At 42.7% G+C, this 23,840-nt stretch overlaps 1 protein-coding gene across 1 annotated transcript; it reads left to right on the top strand.

The window, feature by feature from the left end:
- Window positions 1-581: 581 nt before the first annotated feature.
- Window positions 582-23,638, top strand: fgf24 (fibroblast growth factor 24; the record flags this gene model as incomplete). The annotated part of the gene is made up of 5 exons (XM_079509067.1): window positions 582-613; window positions 851-887; window positions 11,160-11,337; window positions 18,018-18,124; window positions 23,360-23,638. The coding sequence occupies 5 exons, from the start codon at window positions 582-584 to the stop codon at window positions 23,636-23,638; spliced, it is 633 nt and encodes a 210-aa protein (XP_079365193.1).
- Between the last annotated feature and the right edge of the window lie 202 nt (window positions 23,639-23,840).

Below are 23,840 nucleotides of genomic sequence, written 5' to 3'. Positions count from 1 at the left end.
GTTTACACGATTCTGATCTGGAGGAAACCGCGAAGCATGACTGCAGAGGAACAAGCTATACAGCCTTAAAAAAGGATTTGTCTCTATCTTTTAAACAACAAAGAGGATTCTTTAATTTCTTTTATTCAGTTTTTTTTCTTTTCTTGTAGCGCTATTAAATTAAATCCACGCTTCTTTTTTTTGCTTGGGCAAAGTTGGCAATACTTCTGCAACCTTTTATACGGTGGGATCGGGGATTCGCCGCCCGTGGGAAGAAACGGACAAGATCGAGGAGGAGATATTTGCGCATAAAATAAAAAATAAACAAATTAAAGAAATCATTATTGTGGATACTTTTTCCCCTCGCACGGAAGGAGCTATATAAATGTGGCATCATCATCATCGGTGCGTGACCTTGCTGCTCTCCGGGGATCTGTGTGTGTTTCACCGGGAGTCGGACGCGCCGCCGCCGCCGGAGCAGGACTCAGCTCTGTGATAACACGGAGCTGGAGGTGGTGGTGGAGGAGGAGGGGGACCATTATTCAGCCCGCCGGCTCAACTCCAAATCTGTGCAAACAGGTGGATTTCTGCGACTCAACAACATGTCTCTCCTGCCCTCCCGGTTCATATACCTGTAAGTGTGTTTCATGATATCATGATGTGTGCTTTCCTTTCCTTTCCATACGCACACTTCGCAGCTTTTAGAGCATGCATTCTTACCAATAGAAGTCGCCAAAAGCTTCGTATTATTTTGTGCATTGCTGTCACGCAGGTATAGAGACTGCGTTTATGCTCCATGTAATTGCCTGTGATTCACTCTCCTCCTCCCTTTTCTCCCTACTCTCTCCTCCCCCCCCCTCTCTCTCACTAGGTGTTTACATTTTCTGGTACTCTATTTCCAGCTACAGGTATGTTTACGTTCACGTTCCAATTCCCTTGTGCGTGTGTGTGTGTGTGCGTGCGTTCGTGTGTGTGCATGCGCGCGTGCGCGCGCGCGCGTGTGTGTGTGTGTGTGTGTGTGTGTGTGCGTGCGCGCACGTGCTTATAGCAGGCTAGGCTATATTCTGACAAGCATCGGGGGAGTTTTTTTTAAGCTTATTTGTCAAAGATGAAAGATATAGAGACTATGTATTCGCTTGAGTATTCACACATTTTATTTTCTTCTCAGACATGTATGCTCAAATAGAATTATGATTCTGCAAAAACTAACGAAAATAGTAGACTATAAAGCCTATAGGCCTATAGGCTATAGGCCAGGGCGGTGCCCATGCACACTTTTTTTGACCCGAGAACTACTTTTAAACTGACCAGCTTAACAAGATCTATACCCACCCCAAAACATATGCTGAAAATAAAACAGTTACCCGAGGCGTTAGATATACAAGACAAACACATGTAGAATGGGAAATAGAAGGGCAAAATGAAATTGGTATAGGTTTTTTTAATATATATATTATAACTTTGTAACGTTTGTCAAAACAATGTATTGCTTTGTGGGATTGAGCTGACATGTCATTTTGTATGTCAATCAATCAAGTCACCTTATCATTCAAGTGCATGGAAGATGCCAAAAATAGTTTTTTGTATTATATTATATATTTTAGGAGCATGTCATGTGGTCTATACTTGCACAGCCTATATGTGATCTACCTTTTGGGCACCCCTGGGCTATAGGCGGCCTATACTATTGCTTTAGAGTTTAGACCTGGCTACTGGTGAAGGCTTAGTTTTATTGCGTAAATGCAGGATTGTGTAATTAAGTATATCCATATACTATACCCATGGCAGCTGCCAGCTATACACATTGAAAACGTGATCTCCCAAACTATGTCAAATAGCCTGTACTTGCAGGCTGCACATATAGGCTGTACGTTATCTGTCAAATAATGAACATATAGCTAAATAAATAAACATAAGGGCGATACCATTCAACAATGATAGCCTTTATACTGTTGGCTCAATGGAATGCACCACTTTTAAGGTCTTCCTTTTATTTGATGTTGGATCGTTTGCATTTCGTCGACTAAAACTATGACGAGAAATGTTCGTCGACTACCTTTTCTCACGGACAAAAAACGACTAAATGAAAACTAAGCCATGATGACTAAAACTAAGACTAAATATACTGACAATTTCGTCAACAAATAAAAACTAGACTAAAATGTTAGGAAGGGACTAGTGGACAAGAGATCCAGTATAAGTCATTTTACACTTGGTTTGAATGCTGAAAATAGCCGATCTACAAGCTCACAACGTGTCGCATATGAGCTTGTAGATCGGCTATTTTCAGCAAGTGTAAAAGCAGTCATTACGATGGCATCAAAGCCCACCAAAATACATTTTAGTCGACTAAATCAACTGTAGATTAGTCGACTAAAATCGTACGATATTTAGTGTCGACTAACACTAAAACACTAACACTATTTAGACTAACACTAAAACATTCCAGCCTTTTCCAGGTGACAAAAATGTGACTGAAACTAAATGAAAACTATTGAAGAGACTATATGACTAAAACTAAAATCAAAATCTGCTGCCAAAAACAACACTGATCGTTTGGACATGTATTGGCAGCGGTAGGAAAAGCTTTAACATAACAACATAACACAATAAGTAAAAGTATCAATACTGCAATGTGGAAATACTCTATTACAAGTAAAACCTATTGGTATAAAAAAAATGTATACCAAAAGTAGAAAGGCTACTTATTTATTATGCAGCCAATGTCAATGTTCTATTTCAAGTTTTCTAATTCATAAAAGGTGTCCAAATCTTTTGAAAATAGCAGATCTACAAACTCACAATGCCTCAAAATATCATGGTCACATCAATGTAAAGTAAAAATTGCAGTGGAGTAAAAAGTACACTCAAAAATACCTCAAAATTATACTTAAGTATACTAGTAGTAGAGTAAATATACTTTATTACCACTGTAATAATATACTTTTATACCACTGTATTGGCTGTTCAGTGGGGAATGTGTCACAATCACTGTGGTGGTGATGATGATGATGTATATTCATAAACAACCAAATTACAGCACACAATGCTACTAAACTCTTCTAAACAAACTGCTTTTGGCAGGAAAACTATTAGGCAAACTATACAGTAGTTTTCCCCTGTTATATAGCCTGGCATGGCCAGACTAATATCACAATCTCCTGCACATTATATTCATTTTTTTCCTGGGGCAGATTTGTCTGATTTCCAGGCTAACAGGGACGTGCACACATAGACATCAAAGGGGGCTTCAGCCCCTGCCCTTTCACCGTAAAACAACTGCCCTTTCCAGACCATGAATGCAGCATTTGCTACGGTGAAAGAAATGCAAATGCCACTCCTTTCTATGGCAGCGTTCAGGAGAATGGCTTTTTTTCCGAAGTCTCCTGAACATGAACACAGTATTTTGTGTTGGACAAATTTGTTTAGAAATCCATGTTGTACACCACACATCTCCACTAGCTAAAGAGTGCTGGGTTGCACCCGAAAATAGCTGATCTAGCTGATCTCTCAACGCGTCGCAGCGTGACGCGTTGAGAGCTTGTAGATCTGCTATTTTTGCTAATTTAGTCCAAAAGTGCCCTCTTTATATGGGAGTTCAGCCCCTGCCCCTCTAACACTCTCTGCACGTCCCTGCAGACTAATACTGTTAAGACTGTTTATTTGGGCTTGTTTTTCCCGTATCAAGAATAATGTAAGGTGCAGTGCTTCTAACCTATTATAAGTTACATGTACTTCATCATTATATGCCTCATGTGGTGTTCCGTTTTTTTTTTAACATCCATCCATCCATCCATCCATCTTCAACCGCTTATCCGTAGTCAGGTCGCGAGGGCAACAGCTCCACCAGAGAGATCCAGACTTCCCTTCTCCAGAGTAACATTAGTAACTTCCTCCTGGGGGATTTTTGACATGAATTGTGTTTATAAAAATAGTGGGTCGCAGTCAGACTGGCAACAGTGAGTTTACGTTTAAAAAAAAAAAGTTATTATACTTTACATGTCAGAATGGACAAACGTTACAGCTGTCCAGCCTTCGCCAGGGTCTGGATAGCCGAAACGTTTGTTCATTATGACATGCAGAGAGAGAGAGAGAGAGAGAAACAAGTCAACTCCCTCCTCCCACTGAGTGAGACCCACTACTTTCATAAATGTTGTATATATATATATATATATATTCATAAATAGCAGATCTTGTAGATTGGCTATTTTCAAATCGCTGAAATATGTATATAGAGCTGACGTTGTTGATGTATGTTTAGTATTAAAAATCTAAATCTAAAAAGTAACTAGTAACAAATAGTTTTCAAATAATTGTAGTGGAGTAAAAGTACAATATTTTCCTCAGAGATTTTTAGTGGAGTAGTGTGGGCGTCAATGGATCAGCGGTAGAGTGGCCTCTACCGCTACAGCCAGTAGGGAACCATGAGGTTCCCAGTTCGGGCTCCCCCAGAGTTAGCGTCGAAGCGTCTTTCAGCAAGACGCTGAACCCCTAATTGCTCCCCGATGTGCAGGTTGGTGCCTTGCATGGTTTCCCCCGCCATCGGTGTGTGAATATGTGTGTGAATGAATGGGTGAATGTAATGCACAATCTATGTAAAGCGCCTTGGATAAAGGCGCTATATAAATGCACCATTTAAGTAAAAGTATTGAAAATTGGAAATATTCCACTAAAGTAAAAAAAAAAATAACACAAGATTATACTTAAGTACACTACTATTGAGTACATGTACTTAATTACTTTCCACCACTGACAGTCAGTCCTTTAACACAGTGGTTCCCAAACTTTTTCATGTCAAGGACCCCCAAATTGACACTAATCAGCCCGCGGCCCCCCATTTGAAGAGATATGCCAGGGACCCCCATAAGAGAAGATCTTTACGGCTCTAGCAGTCATTCTCAACCCGTTAATTTCAAGGACCCCAAGTTTGACATGCATATTAGTCTACGGACGGACCCCCATTTAATGTCATTTCTATCTACGGGACCCCCAATTTATACACACTAGATGTAAATCTTCTTCATCATCTGACCATTCTTCACGTTTCCCCCCCTCTCAGCATCCCATAATTAGAATTAGAATCATTCATGATCAAATGTTTTTACAAAATAGAACAAAACAAACAAAACAAAAACACTAGTCAGTTGGTCGTCTTTGACCTAACGGAATAAAATCAGCCTATAATTTGATTGTCTGGTGAAGTAGCAGCTCAAAACGGACCTGCTACTTTTGATGCTTCTGTGTGATCAAGTAGGCTGTTTAAAATTAAAGATGGAGTGCCATGATTCTTTTCCACCCTAAAACATGATCGTCAGGTCTTATTGTTATATAAGGAGGAAGACGTTTTTCAAAAAAGTGTACAGTATTTGTTAAAATGTCGTTTTTATGTGGGCACCCCCACCAGTTCATTAAGTATATGCCTGGTTTGCCTGATGGGTGGTGATCCACCTTTTTTCATTGGCACGTTTGACTGTCAAGGTTTCAGCCTCCAGGAAGAAACCCTAAATACAAAGGGAAGACATCATTGCACATAACAACGACTCCAGGGTGTCTAATGAAGTACTGTCACCTCATAGACACATGAAAAACTGGAAAAATACAAAAATTGTGGCACTCCATCTTTAAAAAAAAAGTTTAAATATTATGGAGATGAGAGCTAGGTTTCTGCCTGACAGCAACGACATCTATCTTCTGACAGGTTAGAAAAGTGCGCAGACAGTGCTGGAGTTTCCCAGGCTGTGCCAATTCACTGACCTCTTCTCTCATTAATTAAGACAGGAATTATGGAAGTATGTGCATCGAAACGTCTCTTTGGATTCTTAAGGAATATGAAAGAGATATAACGGCCGACCACACATGGGCATAATGTAATATTGAAGGACGTGTATTTGATCTTTATGTATTATCATGATGTCAAAGGTGTTTCTTTGCCCCGTGAAGGTTTTATTCAAAGTGCTTTAACCGTGACAGCATTGTCACAAAGTGTTTTACAGACAAAGCACGCGCACGCACACACACACACACACACACACACACACACACACACACACACACACACACACACACACACACACACACACACACACACACACACACACACACACACACACACACACACACACACACACACACACACACACACACAAGCTTTCAGACGAGGAGACAAGTCTAAATATTTCATAAGATAAATGATCCATTAATGTGTGCTTTGACACTGGCTCTGTTGTGTGCCTTGTTGGAGCTCTTGTCTTGGTAATGACTCTGACATATTGTGCTGTGGTCATGAGCAGAAACAGGAGCAAAACCACAGCGGAGCACCGAGATGGGAACATTTGTGTGCACACACATATGCGTGTGCATGCGTGTGTCTGTGCGTGCATGTGTCGAGTGCATGTGTGTAATGTATCAGTGCCTGCGCGTGTGCGCGCGTGCGTGCATGCGTGCGTGTGTTTGCATTCGTGTGTGCACGTCAGCATGTGCATATCTGTGGCAACGTGGTATGCCCCTGTGTGAATGGCGTGTTTCGCTGGCGTGTCAGGCAGATAGCAAAGGTGTATCTTAGAGATGCAACGACATGGCTAAGCTTTCCCCAGCAAACACACGAGTGCCAGACTTTTGAAGTTTCAACCATATCCATTTTCATCCTGTGGGCTTTGAAGAGAGGAGACAGGTCGATAAAAAGAGAGAGAGGGGAAAAAAAACACCTGAAAAAAAAGTTGTCGTTTGTGCTTCCCTCAGCCATGTGCTTAGGCTTGCCTTTTCAACGTGAAATGCAACTGTCTACCAAACACACCTCACTGTTTGTTTAGAGATGGAGAGATTTAGGATAAATCCCTCAGCAGCCCAGCTAGGCCATGTTTTTTTGCTTGTTGGACTTAAGACTTTGGCTTTGTAAAGGCACCATGATCGACAAAGGGGTGTAACTAAAGGGCGATTTGTACTTAGTCGCGCGCCAGCGTCGCACGCCAATTATAGCCGATCTTCACGTTTTTTTGCGACGCATCGCGGCGTGCGCTGTGAGACCTTATATATTTTAGTGCACGACACCACAGCGCAAGAAGTATAGCATTTAAAAATGTACAGCGTTTAAAACTCACTATGTTAACTAAGTGTTAGTAATACATATGTAAATGGTGGTAGATAGCCATAATTTTTGAAAAGTAAATAATAAAAAAAAAGTGCTGCTGGACACCTTGACAAACAGATAATCTTCTATACTGCCTCATGAGAAGTGCCGTTTTCAAACAGGACTTCTGTTTCACACAGTCAATGTGTAAAACACTGCCCTCGTGACAATGGATGGTTCGACGCATGTTGTGTTGCGTGTACAGGATATATATTATGAGAGGAAGCGTGCACACGTAATGCCCTTCAAGCTGCACTATGTAACCTTTCTCTTCTACCCGGGATTTGAACCTGGTTTCCTCCTGTGTAAGTGCTGTCATCTTTACCATTGAGCTACTAGAGCCCGCCTGCTTGCTCAGGGGATCAGGTCAACAACTGTGTGAGACGTGACCTTTGATTGGTCCTGTGTCTAGGTGAGACATGGCCTTTGATTGGTCCTGTGTCTAGGTGAGACGTGACCTTTGATTGGTCCTTTGTCTAGGTGAGACGTGACCTTTGATTGGTCCTGTGTCTCTAGGTGAGACGTGACCTTTGATTGGTCCTGTGTCTAGGTGAGACGTGACCTTTGATTGGTCCTGTGTCTAGGTGAGACGTGACCTTTGATTGGTCCTGTGTCTAGGTGAGACGTGACCTTTGATTGGTCCTGTGTCTAGGTGAGACGTGACCTTTGATTGGTCCTGTGTCTAGGTGAGACGTGACCTTTGATTGGTCCTGTGTCTAGGTGAGACGTGATGACCTTTGACACAATCTACGTGTCTCAATAGAAGAGCAGGGAGACAGAATGCAACCACCCATCTATATCTGCCTTTGCAGCTCAAATACAGCAAGAAATAGTGTGACATTAACATGACATCTGCTTTTCTGGATAGTTAAACACCAACCCAAATATATATTTTTAACATCCTACTTAAACCCTATGACTTCTGTAAGAATGCATCAATGGTTCTTCGAGTTATTTTGATTCTATAAAAAACAGGGTTGGGGTTCGATAGCCCATTCCATTTCAGAGCTGCTTCCCAGTAGGACAATTACGCGATGATGAACTCAGCAAGTTAAATTAATATCTTTGCGAATCACCGCAAGTCTGTACTAAAAGTGTACTAAAAGCTCCATGGATTATTTCACATGAAGAATAAAATAATGTCCTGGCGCTTAACCAAAAAAAAAAAGATTTGACACAGTATTCGAAAGGATTCAGATCCGATAAACGGATTAACATTGAGATTCAGATTAAAGCCGTTCAAAACCCAGACCCTGCTTAACCCACTTTGGGGCGGGAACCCCTTTTGGTGTTTTAAGATCATGAGCTTGTAGATCTGCTATTTTTGAAAAATCTTAGAAAACGTGGCGCAAATCTTTGAATATATATTCTATCACAGGAAACATTTTTAACTCATATTTTAACAACACATTTTCAGATGGGGGTCGGCGGCCAAATACATATATTTTTGGGGCTCCTTGACATGAAAATGTTTGAGAACAGACTGTTGGAGAACCACTGACATAGAAACATATAGGGGTTTCACAAAACTATTACATGCGTTAAAGTCAGTTCTATGGTTGTGTGAAAGTGTGGAGTTCTCTTCACTGCCTGGCAGGCATAGCATTGTGTGTTGGGTGTCAATAATACATAATGCATATCGCATACATGGACGATGTTTGGTTCAGAGTACAGCCACGCTATAGGGGCCAAGATGGCCATGCAGATTGGGGCTCCTCGGAATCCACCGGGTCGTTTGTTTTCCTCTTTTTCTGGTGTTTAAAGATTTGTTCTGCCGTGCCTGTAATTTCCCATCGTGTTCGACTAAAATGTCATTAATTTGCTGAGGTTAGAATAATACATTTTGACCTGAGGACGATTCTTTAAAAAAAAAAGGCTTCTAAATCCTAAAAGTTTTCTGAAAAACCCATGTTAGTGGTACTCAACCTTTTTCATGTCAAGGAGCCCCAGAATTATCTGTATTTGGCCCCGGACCCCCATCTGAAAATATGTTGAAGCAAAGATTTGAGTTAAAAACGTTCACTCTGAAAGAATATATACTCAAATCAAAAGATTTGCGCCACATTTTCTACGATCTTTCAAAAAATAGCAGACCTACAAGTTCGTAGCGCAGCTCTCGGTGCCGCGCTATGAGCTTGTAGATCTGCTATTTTTCAACAGCTAAAGCATAACATAATGCTTTTAAAAGCACCAAAAGGGGTTCCCCGTCCAGAATGGGATAACAAGGAGCCCGGGCTATGTAATGTGTATATAATTAGCCACCTGAGAGCAGCCACATAAAAAGCCATTACTGTGCAATTACCACGCCGTACAGCTGGAGAAACGGGATCTTGGCCTGAGCAGAGATTCCAGGGGCTTCTTGAAAGTATACCTTACCTTACGGTTCCACGGCAGGCTGCGGTCACATGCAGCGTGCATTCTTACATTGTGTTCATGTCAGTGGTTTCCGCTTTTTTTTTTTTTTTTTTCTTTTTTACATTTAGACCTAAGATCACTCTTCTGTGCTGTGTGAGAACCCGGACCGGTGAATTTTAAGAGGAGCATTGGTATGACTCGACAGCCGTGCGGTATGCGGCGTGGTATGAGAGATGTCTCTTTCCCATCATAGCCACACATATATTCCTGCTGCGACTCCTAATTTATGGACTCGTGCTTCACCCGCGGGCAGATATTTGTTTGATGATAGTGCGACAGGCCTGGATGCTTCAGGTGTATAATTGCTAGTGGCTTGCCTTGCTTGTGGAAATGGAATACTAGGGTTTCTCAATATCACCCCGGGGCATGCATACTGTATACGCACTAGTGAATATAGCCGCCTGTCTCGATACAAAGTATGCAACAGTGGGTGTTACGGAAAGGAAGAGAGGAGGGGGGTTAAGTGCAAAAGTAGAAGCTTTTGCACTTAACCCATTTTGACCTGGGAACGATTCTACAAATGTCTTCTAAATCCTGACAGTTTTCTGAAAAACCCCATGTTTCTATGTCAGTGGTTCTCAAACGTATTCATGTCAAGGACCTCAAATTGGCTGCGGGCCCCCATCTGAAAGAATATATATATATATATAGATTTCAGGCACATTTTTCACGATTTTTCTAAAATAGCAGACCTACAAGCTCGTAGCGCGGCACTCGGTGCCGCGCTACGAGCTTGTAGATCTGCTATTTTTCAATAGCTAAAGTGTAACATAATGCTTAAAACACCAAAAGGGGTTCCCGCCCAAAATGGGTTAATCACTGAGATTCATTTAACTCACATGGGTGACTTCATTAAAATGTATTTTGTAGGACAGTTGGGCTTGTAAACGTATAACGCAGATGAAGTGTGCCAGTAAAAAAGGCGAGAGAACAACGCTTAAATGCTGCAGCTAACAATTTCCAGGATGTTATCTCTTGCTCTCCCAGTTCCCCCGGAGCAGAATGTCTTGACAGAGAGGGCCCATAAAAATAATAAGACACGGCACAACATTACTATCAACACCTGTATCCAGTGGTGGGAAAAAGTATACTCAATTGTTTTACTTAAGTAAAAAGTACCAATACTGCAATTTAGAAGTACTTTGTCACAACAAGTGAAAGTACGGAATTTGAAAATGGCACTTCGGTAAAAGCACAAAAGTATCGGAATCAAAATGTACTTAAAGTACTAAAAGTAAAAGTACTCATATTGCAGAATGTCCCATTTCACAAGTTCAAAATGTGTACAAAATCTATTGAAAATAGATCGGCTATTTTCAAATGGCCGAAATGTATAGGGTTGAAGTGGTTAATGTAGGTTTTCTAATCAAAAATAAAATCGCCAAAGTAACTAGTAACTAAAATTTTGAAATAATTGTGGTGGAGTAAAAGTACAAATTGTGGCTCTGAGCTGTAGTGATAGAAGTAAAAGTACTGGAAATTGGAAATACTCAAGTAAAGTACAAATACCTCAAAATTGTACTTAAGTAAAAGTACTTCCCACCACTGCCTGTATCACATCTCTCCCTGCCCCCCCCCCCCCTCTCTCTCTCTCTACCTCTCTCTCTACCTCTCTCTCTCTCAACCCTCCCAACACCAGGAGTCTCAGCAGAGCCCTGCGGACTTCAGGTTCTACATCGAGAACCACACGCGGAACCCCGACGACCTGAGCCGGAAGCAGATCAGAATCTACCAGCTGTACAGCCGGACCACGGGCAAGCACGTGCAGATCCTGGGCAAGAGAGTCAACGCCAACGGAGATGATGGCGGCAAGTATGGTACGGGATATATAGGCTATACTTCTACCGCGTTACCTTATTATCAGATAGATAAGCGGTGCAAGCGGTGTTACGTCTGCTTACAAACCACTATAGTGTCCCCCAGGGCTGGACTGGGAGAAAAAATTCGGCCCGGTCACCACAACCAGCGAGCAGATAGCAGAAACTATACAGCCCGCTCCGTCGAGGCACACACAAACAAACAAGCCCTAATACCACTACTTTTACAGAACAACTTAAATGATACAAACCAACAGACAACTGTAACACAACCCTTTGTTGCTCTCACAAGAATGATGCTGGCAAAAGGATTCAAGATAGAAGAGGGTTTATTTGTCACTCACTGATACAGGTACAGTGAAATCATCATGATAGCACTGGCAGAATTGCAGCACGCCCGGACCTTTCCTGGTGGCCTGCCGCCATATTGGCCTGCCTGCCTGTCAAAAATATATATATCATGGCGGTCCCCTACGGTCGTGGCCCACCGGGAATATGCCCGGTACGTCCTATGGCCAGTCCAGCCCTGGTGACCTCAAACTTCAACTTTGTTGTCACCTCACGAGTGTGCAGGTTTAACCCATTTTGACCTGACACCAGATTCTACAAATGTCTTCTAAATCCTGACAGTTTTCTGAAAAACCCTATGTTTCTATGTCAGTGGTTCTCAAACTATTTCATGTCAAGGACCCCTAAAATTATAAATTGGCCACCGACCCCCATCTGAAAATATGTTGGATCCCCCAGAATCAAAGATTTGAGTTAAAAACGTTCGCCCTGAAAGAATATATATTCAAAGATTTCGACCACATTTTCACGATTTTTCAAAAATAGCAGACCTACAAGCTCGTAGCGCGCCACTCGGTGGCGTGCTACGAGCTTGTAACACTTGCTTAAAACACTTTCAAGGCTTTCCACCGCGGAGGAAAGCCGGCGTGTTCATTCTCAAACCGAGCCCTGTGTTCCGGTTTATATAGAAAACAAAAAAAGTATCGTGTTCTGGTGTCGTGTTGCGTTTGGTTCCCACTAGACTGGGTTTAGAATGACGTGTGGAATTATTTTCTGTAGTTCTGTAGTTCCGACAAATTGCATTTTACAAAATGCATAAATCATATGGATATATATAGCAAAAAGATAATCTAATCTAACGGCGTGGCTGATTGATTGATTGAAATATTTATTATGCTCCAACGTAAATCTGGGACTTCATGTGGCCCGGCCTACTGTACTGTATACGACGACAGTCATCTATGATGTGGGTCGTCTTCCGTCTATACACTACTATATACTGTATTTATGACATACTGCATTTATGACAGTATGTGTGACTCAAAATCTGGGGAGGAATTCAGCCCCATCAGAGAGAGATCAAAGAGATAGTGGAGGCACTTCTGTGCCGTTTTACGAGCTCACAATGCATTGCGATGTCCTGTGTTGGGATCTTGTAGATCTGCTATTTTCAAAAAGACGTTGGGGGAAAAAACTGAAACCTATGGGTATATATATATATTTTTTAAACAAACAAATCTAGTATTATGGGGTCCCTGGCACACATTTTTATTCAGATAAGGGTCCACGGACATATTTGAGGGTCCTTGACCTGAAAATGTTTGAGAACCATCGGTTTTACGGTAAACAACATGAGGAAGCAAGCCCAAATAACAACTACACTTCAGAACCCCCCCCCCATCCCCAAATAAAGGCAACCCGCAACTACCAATATTTTACAAGCGACTGTAGAGAAACACAATTGCTTGTCAGAGCTTGAGCAGGAGCAGATCCAACATGCAATGTAGAAATAAATTACTTGAGTAAAAGTACAAAATATTGGTGGCAATATGACCTTGTATATCAGCTTTTTTTTTTGAATAGCCAAAGAAAATCTAAAATGACAGATACTTTCCTGGTTTTAATGGGTCATTAGAAGTGATGCCTGCTTGAGTGTCAAGCAGGGAGGCACTGGGTCCCATTTTTAGAGTCTTTGGTATGACCCGGCCAGGGATTGAACCCCGACCTCCCAGTCTCAGGGCGGACACTCTAACCACAAGGCCACTGAGCTGGTCTTTACAGGCGCGCACATTTATCATGACATATAAATAATATATAATTAAAATGGATATAAAATGTAAAGATATTTTAAAATATATTTTCACAAACGCCAAATGACAGCCCTCCGTTAATCGTATTTCCAGAACTCTATGTAGCATTCAGAGATGGTGGAATATAGTTGTCTGGCTACGCTATACGCGAGAATAAAAAAACAAACCTGACTGAGATGGCATTCATGTTCAGGGATCACACCTTTTTACCGTTTATTTCAAGAAGAGTATGTGTATAGTTCGGAAAGAGGATTAGGAAGAAATTAGGCCATGGAAATTCTTTACATGTACGAGTCTAAACTGTAATCATTTCCACCAAGGCGAGCAGGAGTAGAGCTATATATGTCTCTCATCAGTGCACAACCAAAGAGAAAAGAATGGAGTCAGCCATGTTCTGGCTGGTGAGTCTCAAAGGATGGCTTTAGAACTAGCCTAAAACTAAAAAGCACCGGTGAAAAAATGACTCACATTTTCTTTCTTTTTTTTTTTTTACATAATGTTTTTCTTTTCTTTTCTTTTTTTGAAAGGACCACTTCACCACTTTTCAACATATACTCACTAAAAATCATGATAAAATGGCACCATTTGTTTCTACTCAGTCTGTGTCTCATAGGAGGGCTGTGGGAAGTTCAGAAACCTGTCTACCAGTGACATCATCGTTAGGCAATCTTTTTTAAACAAGATTTTTTTACAAAAATGTTTAGATTTTTATTATCGTGAGAACGATGGCTTCCATTTTCGCATTATACTTTATAGCTATTGAAAAATAGCAGACCTACAAGCTCATAGCGCGGCACCGAGTGCTGCGCTACGAGCTTGTAGGTCTGCTATTTCTTTTTAAATCGTGAAAATGTGCCTCAAATCTTTAAATATATATTATTACAGAGTGAACATTTTAACTCAAATCTTTGCTTCTGGGGAGAGGTCCCTGGAACAACATATTTTCAGATGGAGGGGGCGGAGGCATATTACATTTTTAATTTTAAAGATTAATAGTGTAACGCCTTGTGCTTTTGAGACAGGTGACATTATTGTCACAACTTGATGGCCTAAAGATTACCCCCTCCCCCCCCTCCTCCACAATGCCTGATTTACAGGCATTGTGGGAGTCTTTGAGGGAGTTCCAGGGGGTCCCCAGCTAAATGATAGTTTGGAACCAAATGGACCCTTATGGGTCTGTAACTCTGAGAGTGTACAAATGGAACCAAATGGACCCGTTAGGGTCCATCAAATTAACATTGATTTTACAATATAAATTGGGTTCCAAGAGGTAGAAATGCCATTAAATGGAGGTCCATATAGACCAATGCATGTCAAACTGGAGGGTCCTTGAAATTAAACTGGTTGAGAATCACTGCTAGAGCCGTAAAAATGTTCTCTTATGGGGGTCCCTGGCATGTCTTTTCAAACGGGGGTCCATGGGATAATTAGTGTCAATATGGAGGTCCTTGACATGAAAAAGTGTGGGACCCACTGGTGTAGCGAACCCTAACATCCCAGCGCGCCAACGCCGCAGCACGCTGTGAGCTAGCTCGGCTATTCCCACCGTGCGACACTGGCGGCGCACAAGCAACGTATAAGCGAGGCTTTTACAAGCCCCCCCCCCCCCCCCCCCCCCCTTAAGCCTATACATCACAAACCTGCTTCAAACCAGGTCTTTCTTACATGAAACAGACACTCCTTACTCAAAGTGAAGCGTCGTCTCTCTCCCATGTGAGAACACAAAGGTGCTATCAGTGCCCTTTCCTCGCCACCACGAGCGGACGTTTTTAACTCAAATCTTTGCTTCCGAGAGGGTCCCTGGAACAACATATTTTCAGATGGGGGTCGGTGGCCAAATACGTATCATTTTTGGGGTCCTTGACATGAAATATGGAGCACCCACTGATACAGAAACATGAGGTATTTCAGAAAACTGTCAGAATCTAGAAGACATTTTTTTTAATTTCGACGTCAGGCTTAAATGGTTCAAGTGGTTAAAAAAGGGACATGTTCTGGAGGTGGATGAAGCAGACCCCCCCCCGCCCCGTCTATTATTCCTGCCCCCGTTGTGCCTTGAGCCTTACTGAATGGGCCAGTTGTGTTAAACAAATGGATCATCTTAACCTTCTTTTTTTTTGATTGAGTGAGCTGAGCGCACCACACAGACTGAAGGAAACCTGAAACCTAATCCTGAGAGGGCCGGGGGGGGGGGGGGCTCGTAACCCACTCCACAAACGTTTGGCAGATCCTTTTATTTTGAGAGAGAGAGAGAGAGAGAGAGAGAGAGAGGGAGACCAAGGAAGCAGAAAAACAAAGATGACCTCGCAAAGGGTTAAAGTTGTGACCCGAAATTAAGGAAAGCGCTCCGCTGACTGTGGTGTGTCTGTTTAAGAACGGCTTATCATCAGTGTGTGTCTCAACCTGTGGCCCGGGGGCCAACGGGGGGGCCCCGTGTGTGTCTCAACCTGTGGGCTGGGGGCCAACATGTGGCCCTGTGTGTGTCTCAACCTGTGGGCCCGGGGGGCCAACGTGTGGCCCTGTGTGTGTCTCAACCTGTGGGCCCGGGGGGCCAACGTGTGGCCCTGTGTGTGTCTCAACCTGTGGGCCCGGGGGGCCAACGTGTGGCCCTGTGTGTGTCTCAACTGTGGGCCCGGGGGGCCAACGTGTGGCCCCGTGTGTGTCTCAACCTGTGGGCCGGGGGCCAAACGTGTGGCCCTGTGTGTGTCTCAACCTGTGGGCCCTGGGGGCCAACGGGGGGGCCCGTGTGTGTCTCAATCTGTGGGCCGGGGGCCAACGGGGGGGCCCGTGTGTGTCTCAAAATGTGGGCTGGGGGGCCAACGGGGTGGCCCGTGTGAGGGTATACTGCAAGTGGGGCCCCCAAATAATTGGCAAATCACTATGGTTTTATTGATAATATAACATTAAGTGCACGTAATCTTAAGGTTATCTTATGTAGGTCTTATTACAGAGTACAGACCCAAACGTCAATATTTGCGGGTCCTTAAGTGTCGCGTTGCGAGCTTGCACGTCTTTAACATCTTGAAAGCGTGAGAACTTCTGATTTAGAAGTCATTTGTAGAATGACTCAGGTCTTGATGAGTTAGGTATCACTGCTACTATAGAAACATATTTACTAACTTTACATGGGTACAAATTCTATACCCATGTAAATGTACCCCCTCCCGGTTCGTTCTTACACTCAGAGTTAAATTGAATACTCCACATTTGTAGAATTGTAGAATTTCTTCTCACCCCATGTGTCCTCAACCCGACAGTAGCTTTCAAAAGAGCAGTTTCCGGTTGTTCATGTTGAGAGCTGGGAACATCATTTATTCCCAGTGTTTTATTCTGTCCATGAATCTCGATGGTGGTTTTGCAGGCTGAGAAAAAAAGTTCTATATAGAAAAGTGAAAGATCCCATTAGTACTAATAAGATAATGAATGCACTATTCATATTCAGTAAAAGAAAGGGGGAGTCCCGCACACTGTCGTCACTTGCAAAACCTTTATTGATGCACCGTTTGGGTCACTCAGACCATCAGGCCAACGTTTTGTATTCCTGGATGTGGCAATGCAGTGTTGATTTTGATTTTTTGTTGTGTGTCATATTTCAGTGTTCGTCTAGTTTTAATCTACAGTTGATTTTGTAAAAAAAACAACAATATTTTGGCAGGCCTTGATGGCATCATAAAGGCTGATTGGTTACATGCTGAAAATAGCTGATCTACAAGCTCACAACACGTTGCAGTGCGACGCGTTGTGAGCTTGTAGATCTGCTATTATCAGCGCAACCAAACCAAAAAAAACACTTGTCTTTTGCCCCCCTTGCCCAGCAGGGAGGCACTGGGTTCCCATTGTTATAGTCTTTGGTATGACCCGGCCGGGGATCGAACCCCAACCTTCCAGTCTCTGTCATCGTTGTGGTTAAAAAAGGGCCATGTTCTGGAGGTGGATGAAGGAGACGTATTAGAAAACGCGAATTAAATAATGAAAACGTAACTTGTGTAACTCGTGAATGGTAGGGAAAGTGTTAAAAAAACCCAATGTGGGGGCACGGTGGCACAGTCTGTAGTGTTGTCGCCTCACAGCTAGAAGGTCCTGGGTTCGATTCCCGCTGGGGGTGTGTTCCCTCCTCCGCGTCATCAGTCCATACCCGAGGAGGCAGGGTTAGCAAAAGGGCCTTTCTGTGTGGAGTTTGCATGTTCTCCCCGTGTCCCCTAGGGTAGATACCCTCACAAAAACATGCAGTAATCCTGGTCTCTAAACTACCTCCCCCTGGCCAGCTGATGGAGGGGAAAGGAACTGGTTGGAATAACGTGTTCCTTCCACACGCTACGTCCAACCAGGGAAACTCCCCCCTGTCAGGTGTAAAGGAGAAACTTGGACATTCAGGCATGAAGGAAGCATGAGTTCAAGTCCGTTGCTCTCCCCAGGTTGTGAGGGTGTCTAGAGCCCAGGATCACATTAGATAATTGACACATGGGTGAAAAATGGGTTACAAAATCGTGGGATAAAAATTATGAAAAAAAAAAAAACACAAAAAAATCAATGTTTTGGCTGTTATGTGACTAACTGTGCTTTTGTCTTTTTCTTTTGCAGCTCTCTTGGTGGTCGAGACAGAAACGTTTGGGAGCCATATTCGAATAAAAGGGAAAGAAAGTGAACATTACATCTGCATGAACGAGAAGGGCAAAATAGTTGGACGGGTACGTGTCTGTTTTTCTCATTCATTCAGGGGGTTGGGAAAATCAGAATTACTCCCAAAAAAAAAAGTTTCTGCAAGTATTCACGTTCCAAGTTTTCATATCAAATGATCCACTCAAAACCCAATATACTTGGTTAACCGGAATTCCTCTGGGCGCTACACTAGGCCCCCTCCTGTTTTCACTTGACTCTTTGCCAGAAAAATAGCCCATCTACAAGCTGTTGTGAGCTTGTAGATCAGCTATTTATGGCAAATGTCGCCGTCCCCCCAGAATAGGTCCACTAGGTTTCTTCAACGGGCGGTCCGGGACCCCTAGGGGGTCCACAAAATCTTCTTGTGATATGATGTTTTTTTTACATTAACCACTTGAACCCCAGCATCCCTATTCTGAGGAGAACTTTAGGCAAATACAGCAGATCTACACGCTCACAACGCCTCGCATTTGCTATTTTGCCATTTGCTGAGGGGGAAAAGATCAGACTAAATACAGGGGCAAGTTTACTAACTAAGGTACTGACAGTTGGAAGTGGTTAATTGTTCAAAAATGCACAATAACATGAATCCAACATACGCTGATGTCATACAGCGCTGTCAAACACAAGTCTAAAAGTTCAACCTGCTGCACAATTGTATACAATTTGTAGTGTGTGGGGGGGGGGGGGGGTCCCTTCCACCTTTTCTCTCTCATCTAAGGGGTACCTTGGTCTGAAAGACGTTACGTTGAAGACCCCTGCGCTATAGGGTTTAACCCATTCTGAACGGGAACCCCCCCTTTGATGTTTTAAAGCATTATGTTATACTTTAGCTATTGAAAAATAGGTAGGTCTGCTATTTTTGAAAAATCGTGAAAATGCGGCACAAATGAACACTTTGAATGTATATTCTTTTTTCATTTAACTCAAATCTTTGCTTCTGGGGAAATTCCTGGAACAACATATTTTCAGATGGGGGTCGGTGGCCAATTACATATAAGTTTTGGGGTCCTTGACATGAAATATTGAGCACCACTGACATAGAAACATAGGGTTTTCAGAAAACTGTCAGGATTTAGAAGACATTTTTTCTAATTTCGACATCAGGTCTAAATGCAATGGTTTAAGTGGGTTCCTATTTAAAAGAAGGGAACTAACTCTTATTGAACAGCATGCACGCCGTATGCACGCACTCCCCTTAACAAACCCCCTTTGATAAACTCACAGCTATTCTTCCATTACGTAACCTTGCCTTACTTCCTTCTGACACTCGATCAGTCAATTACTCGACTGCAATCACCACAATGCATGGAGAGGAGGGGGGCTAGGGGTCACGCAGGAGGGGGGGGGGGGGCGTAGGGGGCTAGCGGTCACCCAGGAGGAATGCCCTTGCAATTATATCACTTTGTCACACACCAGGTGGCCAGAACGAGCGCGTGCACGTGACTGCGTTTGCGATTGAGCACCCACCACGTGCCTGACTTTTTTTCCTCTTCTTCTCGTGTGTGCGTATATATACTCATAACTCATGGTTGACAGCATCGGCGGGGCTTCGTTAATTCGCACACGTTTTTGCTCTCTCATCGCGGTCATCTGTTAGAAGCTGTTTTTGAGCTCCTTTGGTCCTGTGTGTGATCTCATTTATATACTGTATCGTTGCTGTTGTTGTCGTCGTCGTCAGGCAGAAACCGCTTATCTCCGTGCTTAAACTTTTATTTTTCATGAATGGATGAAAGTAGTGAAAATAAAGCAGATCTCCGGAAAAGGAACTGGTTGGAATAACGTGTTCCTTCCACGCGCTACGCTACGTCCAGCCATGCATTGAAGGAAGCATGAGGTCAGTCCGTTGCTCTCCCCATGTTGGCGGAGGAGTGTAGAGCCCAGGATTACATAGACAATTGACACTTGGGTTGAAAACATGGGTTATACAATCGTGGGATAAAAAAAATGATCATAATTAAAAAAAGAAAATAGCAAATCTCTAAAGTCACAAGTGAGCTTGTAGATTGTCTATTTTCACCACACCTGCAGTTCTTCACAGCAGGTGTATAATTGGTTGTAAGCAGTGTTGATTTTGTCGACTAAAACTAAAAAAGGTTTGCCGACTACCTTTTTTCACTGTCAAACTAAATGGAAACTAAATGAAAACTAAGCTATGATGACTAAAACTAAGACTAAATATACTGACAATTTCATCAGCAAATGGAAACTAGACTAAAATGTTGGGAAGGGACTAGTGGAGTCAAGTCATTTTACACTTGGTTGCATGCTGAAAATAGAAGATCTACAAGCTCACAACGCGTCGCACTGCGACGCGATGTGAGCTTGTAGATCAGCTTTGGAGCAAGTGTAAAAACAGTCATTACGACGGCATCATGGACCGCCAAAATACATTTTAGTCGACTAAATCAACTGTAGATTTAGTCGACTAAAACTAGACAAATACTAAAACGTTCCAGGTGACTAAAATGTGACTAAAACTAAATGAAAACGGAGTCTTCAAGGTATTTCAGCCCAAGGACTCCCCTGCACTGAGAGAGAGATGAAGCAGGGACCCCCCCCATGCACTACAACATTTGGATGCAGATTAAACATTTTTCATAGATTTCATACAGAGCTTCGTGGACCTGTTTGACAGCACTGGTGTCATCGGTGTTGTGTTGGAGTCATGTTTCCAACACAATCTACTTTGTACATTTGACCTTTCACTCCATACCAGTGTTGTTTTTGACAGCAAATTTAGGTTTTAGTCAGTCTTTTGAATACTTTATTTACTTTTAGTCACATTTTAGTCACCTGGAATGTTTTAGTTTTAGTCTAGTTTTAGTTGACTATATTTTAGTCGGCTAAATCTACAGTTGATTTAGTCGACTAAAATGTTTTTTGGCCGGCCTTGATGCCGTCGTAATGGCAGATTTTACACTGCGCTGCGACACGTTGTGAGCTTGTAGATTGGCTATTTTCAGCATGCAACCAAGTGTAAAATTACTTATCTTTTATTTATACTGGATCTCGTCCACTAGTCCCTTCCTAACATTTTAGTCTAGTTTTTATTTGCTGACGAAATTGTCAATATATTTAGTCTTAGTTTTTGTCATCATAGCTTAGATTTAATTTAATTTCATTTAGTTTGTCAGTGAAAAAAGGTAGTCGACGAACATTTTTCGTCTTAGTTTTAGTTGACGAAATCAACACTGCTCCATACTTGGTCTGCTCTTTTTTCCCCCTCTAACTACATCAAACCTCAGAAATAGACGCTTGCGAGGCGGTGTCGTGACCTTGTAGATCTGCAATTTATTGGCTAAAGTTATCAGAAAAACAGAATGCCTGAGGCTCAAGTATTAGTTAATATACCTGGTAAATAAAATAAAGTTCCTATCACACAAAGATTTACCCCCCACCTCCCCCCCTGTAGTCTGTTGAAGACCCCTGGTGTAGAGGGGGGGGGGGGGGGGGGGGGGGGGGAGTGTATGCAGTGACAGTGTATTAGTATGACCAAGTACAGAGGGTTAAATGGGTTACATGAGGCCCCGGCCTTTCTGTAATGTGCTCGGTCTTATGGAAGAGATGCTCCATAGTTGCCGGCTGTGTAGGGTTTACCATTGACTGGGGCTTTCCAATTATATAGGAACAATACATGTGGCCCATACTGGGCCTGCCGGGCATGTATGGTGCAGCATATATTATATAGGCACGCTCTGGGCTTCTAATGGCATAATAATGAACAGTCGTGGGTAATTGGTTCACATGTCATCAAGATAATGACGACATCCCCTGCCTAGTGATTCTTTGAAAGTAACTGTAGGCTAGTGGTTACATGTTGGCATGCCTTTCTGACTCTCGTCCTGCATACTGGTACAGCTGGGTTCCCAAAGCTTGTCACGTCAAAGGACCCCCAAATTGACACTCATTAGCCTGCGAACCCCCCCCCCCCCCCCCCCCCCCATTTGAAAAGATATGTGCCATATAAGAGAAGATTTTGTTTTTTTACTACGGCTCTAGCAGCGATTCTCAACCATTTTCATTTCGAGGCGCCCCGGTTTGACGATGCATTAGTCTACGTACGGACTCCCCATTTAATGGCATTTCTATCTCTGAGGTCCCAATTTGTGTTGTAAAATCAATGTTAATTTAACTCTGAGATGGACCAAATGGACCCGTTTGTATACTCTCAGAGTTACAGACCCATAAGGGTCCATTTGGTTCCAAATCATTTATCATATATCATTTAGCTGGGGACTCCCTGGAACTCCCACAAGGACCCCTGGGGGTCCCCCGACCCCACTTTGGGAAGCACTGGCATAGTGCATACCTTTCATGAACACTTTGGGAATGATAGCGTATTGCGCTAATACGCGGTTTCCAAAACTGTGGTTCGGTACCCATTTGTGGGCCGTGGTCGCGACTCGAGTATATATCCCCCTGTTTTTAAATTATTATTATTATTATTTCAAAAGATTAAAACAAATATGTTTCATACATGAAAAACTAATTCTGACATTTTTTCAAAATAATTTCATAGATAACATTAGCATTTTTTTTTTAAATAAATTCCATACATTCTGTATTTTCTTTAAGAAGTGAAAATATTATGAGCTTGTAGATCGGCTATTTTCACCGGTTTGGGTCCCGGGGAGATTCAAATTTCTCTTTCGGGTCTCGAGTTCAAAAGTTTGGGAACCACTGCGCTAGTATATACAGTACATGGCACAGCCAAATAAGCGCTGGGGGGAAAACCATACGCTTTGGTAGCAATTGATGCCATGCAAGTATGTTACCAATTACCATTAATTGTGCTACTAGAGTCCCTTATTACGCCTAATTTATGCTTTGTCGCTCACTGAAACAACGTCTAATGACAACCCATAATCGTTGCTGTCGGGAGGAATCCTCATAACTCCATTTTTGAGGTTTTTGATTGAACCAATGGAAAGTAGTCAAAAGTGCTTTGGACAAAACCTCTTAACTCCATTGGACCCTCAAAATGTCTGCTAAAGCAACTAACTCCACCACCTCTCATGGAAGTAATTGGCAATATGTAAAGTTACAACACCAACTTTGATGAGGCTGTATTGCTTTGTTTTAAAAAATATACGGTTGTCTTAATTTCCTGAAAAAAAATATATTTTTAATTTCCTGAAAAATGAACATTTTGGAGTTATGAGGTTTCCTCCCGACAGCAGAGATATTGCTATTGCTCTAACGTTAGCATGCTAATTCACGCTATACCGTTTGTACTAACGAACCGTTGCTTCTACTTTCAGCCCGACGGAAGGAAGCAGGAGTGCGTCTTCGTGGAGGAGTTCTTGGAGAACAACTACACGGCGCTCGTCTCCGCCAAGTACAAAGGCTGGTACCTGGGCTTCAACCGCAAGGGGCGGCCCAAGAAGGGCTCGCGGACCACGCAGACGCAGCAGGAGGTTCACTTCATGAAGCGCCACCCCAAGGGCAAGGTGGACCCGCTGGAGGAGTTCCGCTTCACCACGGTCACTAAGCGGACACGAAGGGCCCGGCGCTTAAAACCCAACCGCAAGAGGAACTGATCGCTGTGTGTTGTGTTGTGTGTGTGTGTGTATATGGGGGGCCGATCGACCGACCGACCGGACCGGGACAGCAGCACTGTTTTCCTTTTTGGGGGAAATTAAAAGAGAAAAAGGGAAAGGGAAAAAAAAGGAGGGGAAATCTCAAGCTTCTTTGTCTTTTACATGAATTTAAAAAAAACACACTCACCTTAAAGACTTCACT

This window comes from Electrona antarctica, assembly GCF_951216825.1.
Source record: "Electrona antarctica genome assembly, chromosome: 1".
Classification (NCBI taxonomy): domain Eukaryota; kingdom Metazoa; phylum Chordata; class Actinopteri; order Myctophiformes; family Myctophidae; genus Electrona; species Electrona antarctica.
This window is presented reverse-complemented; position numbering and strand designations above follow the sequence as displayed.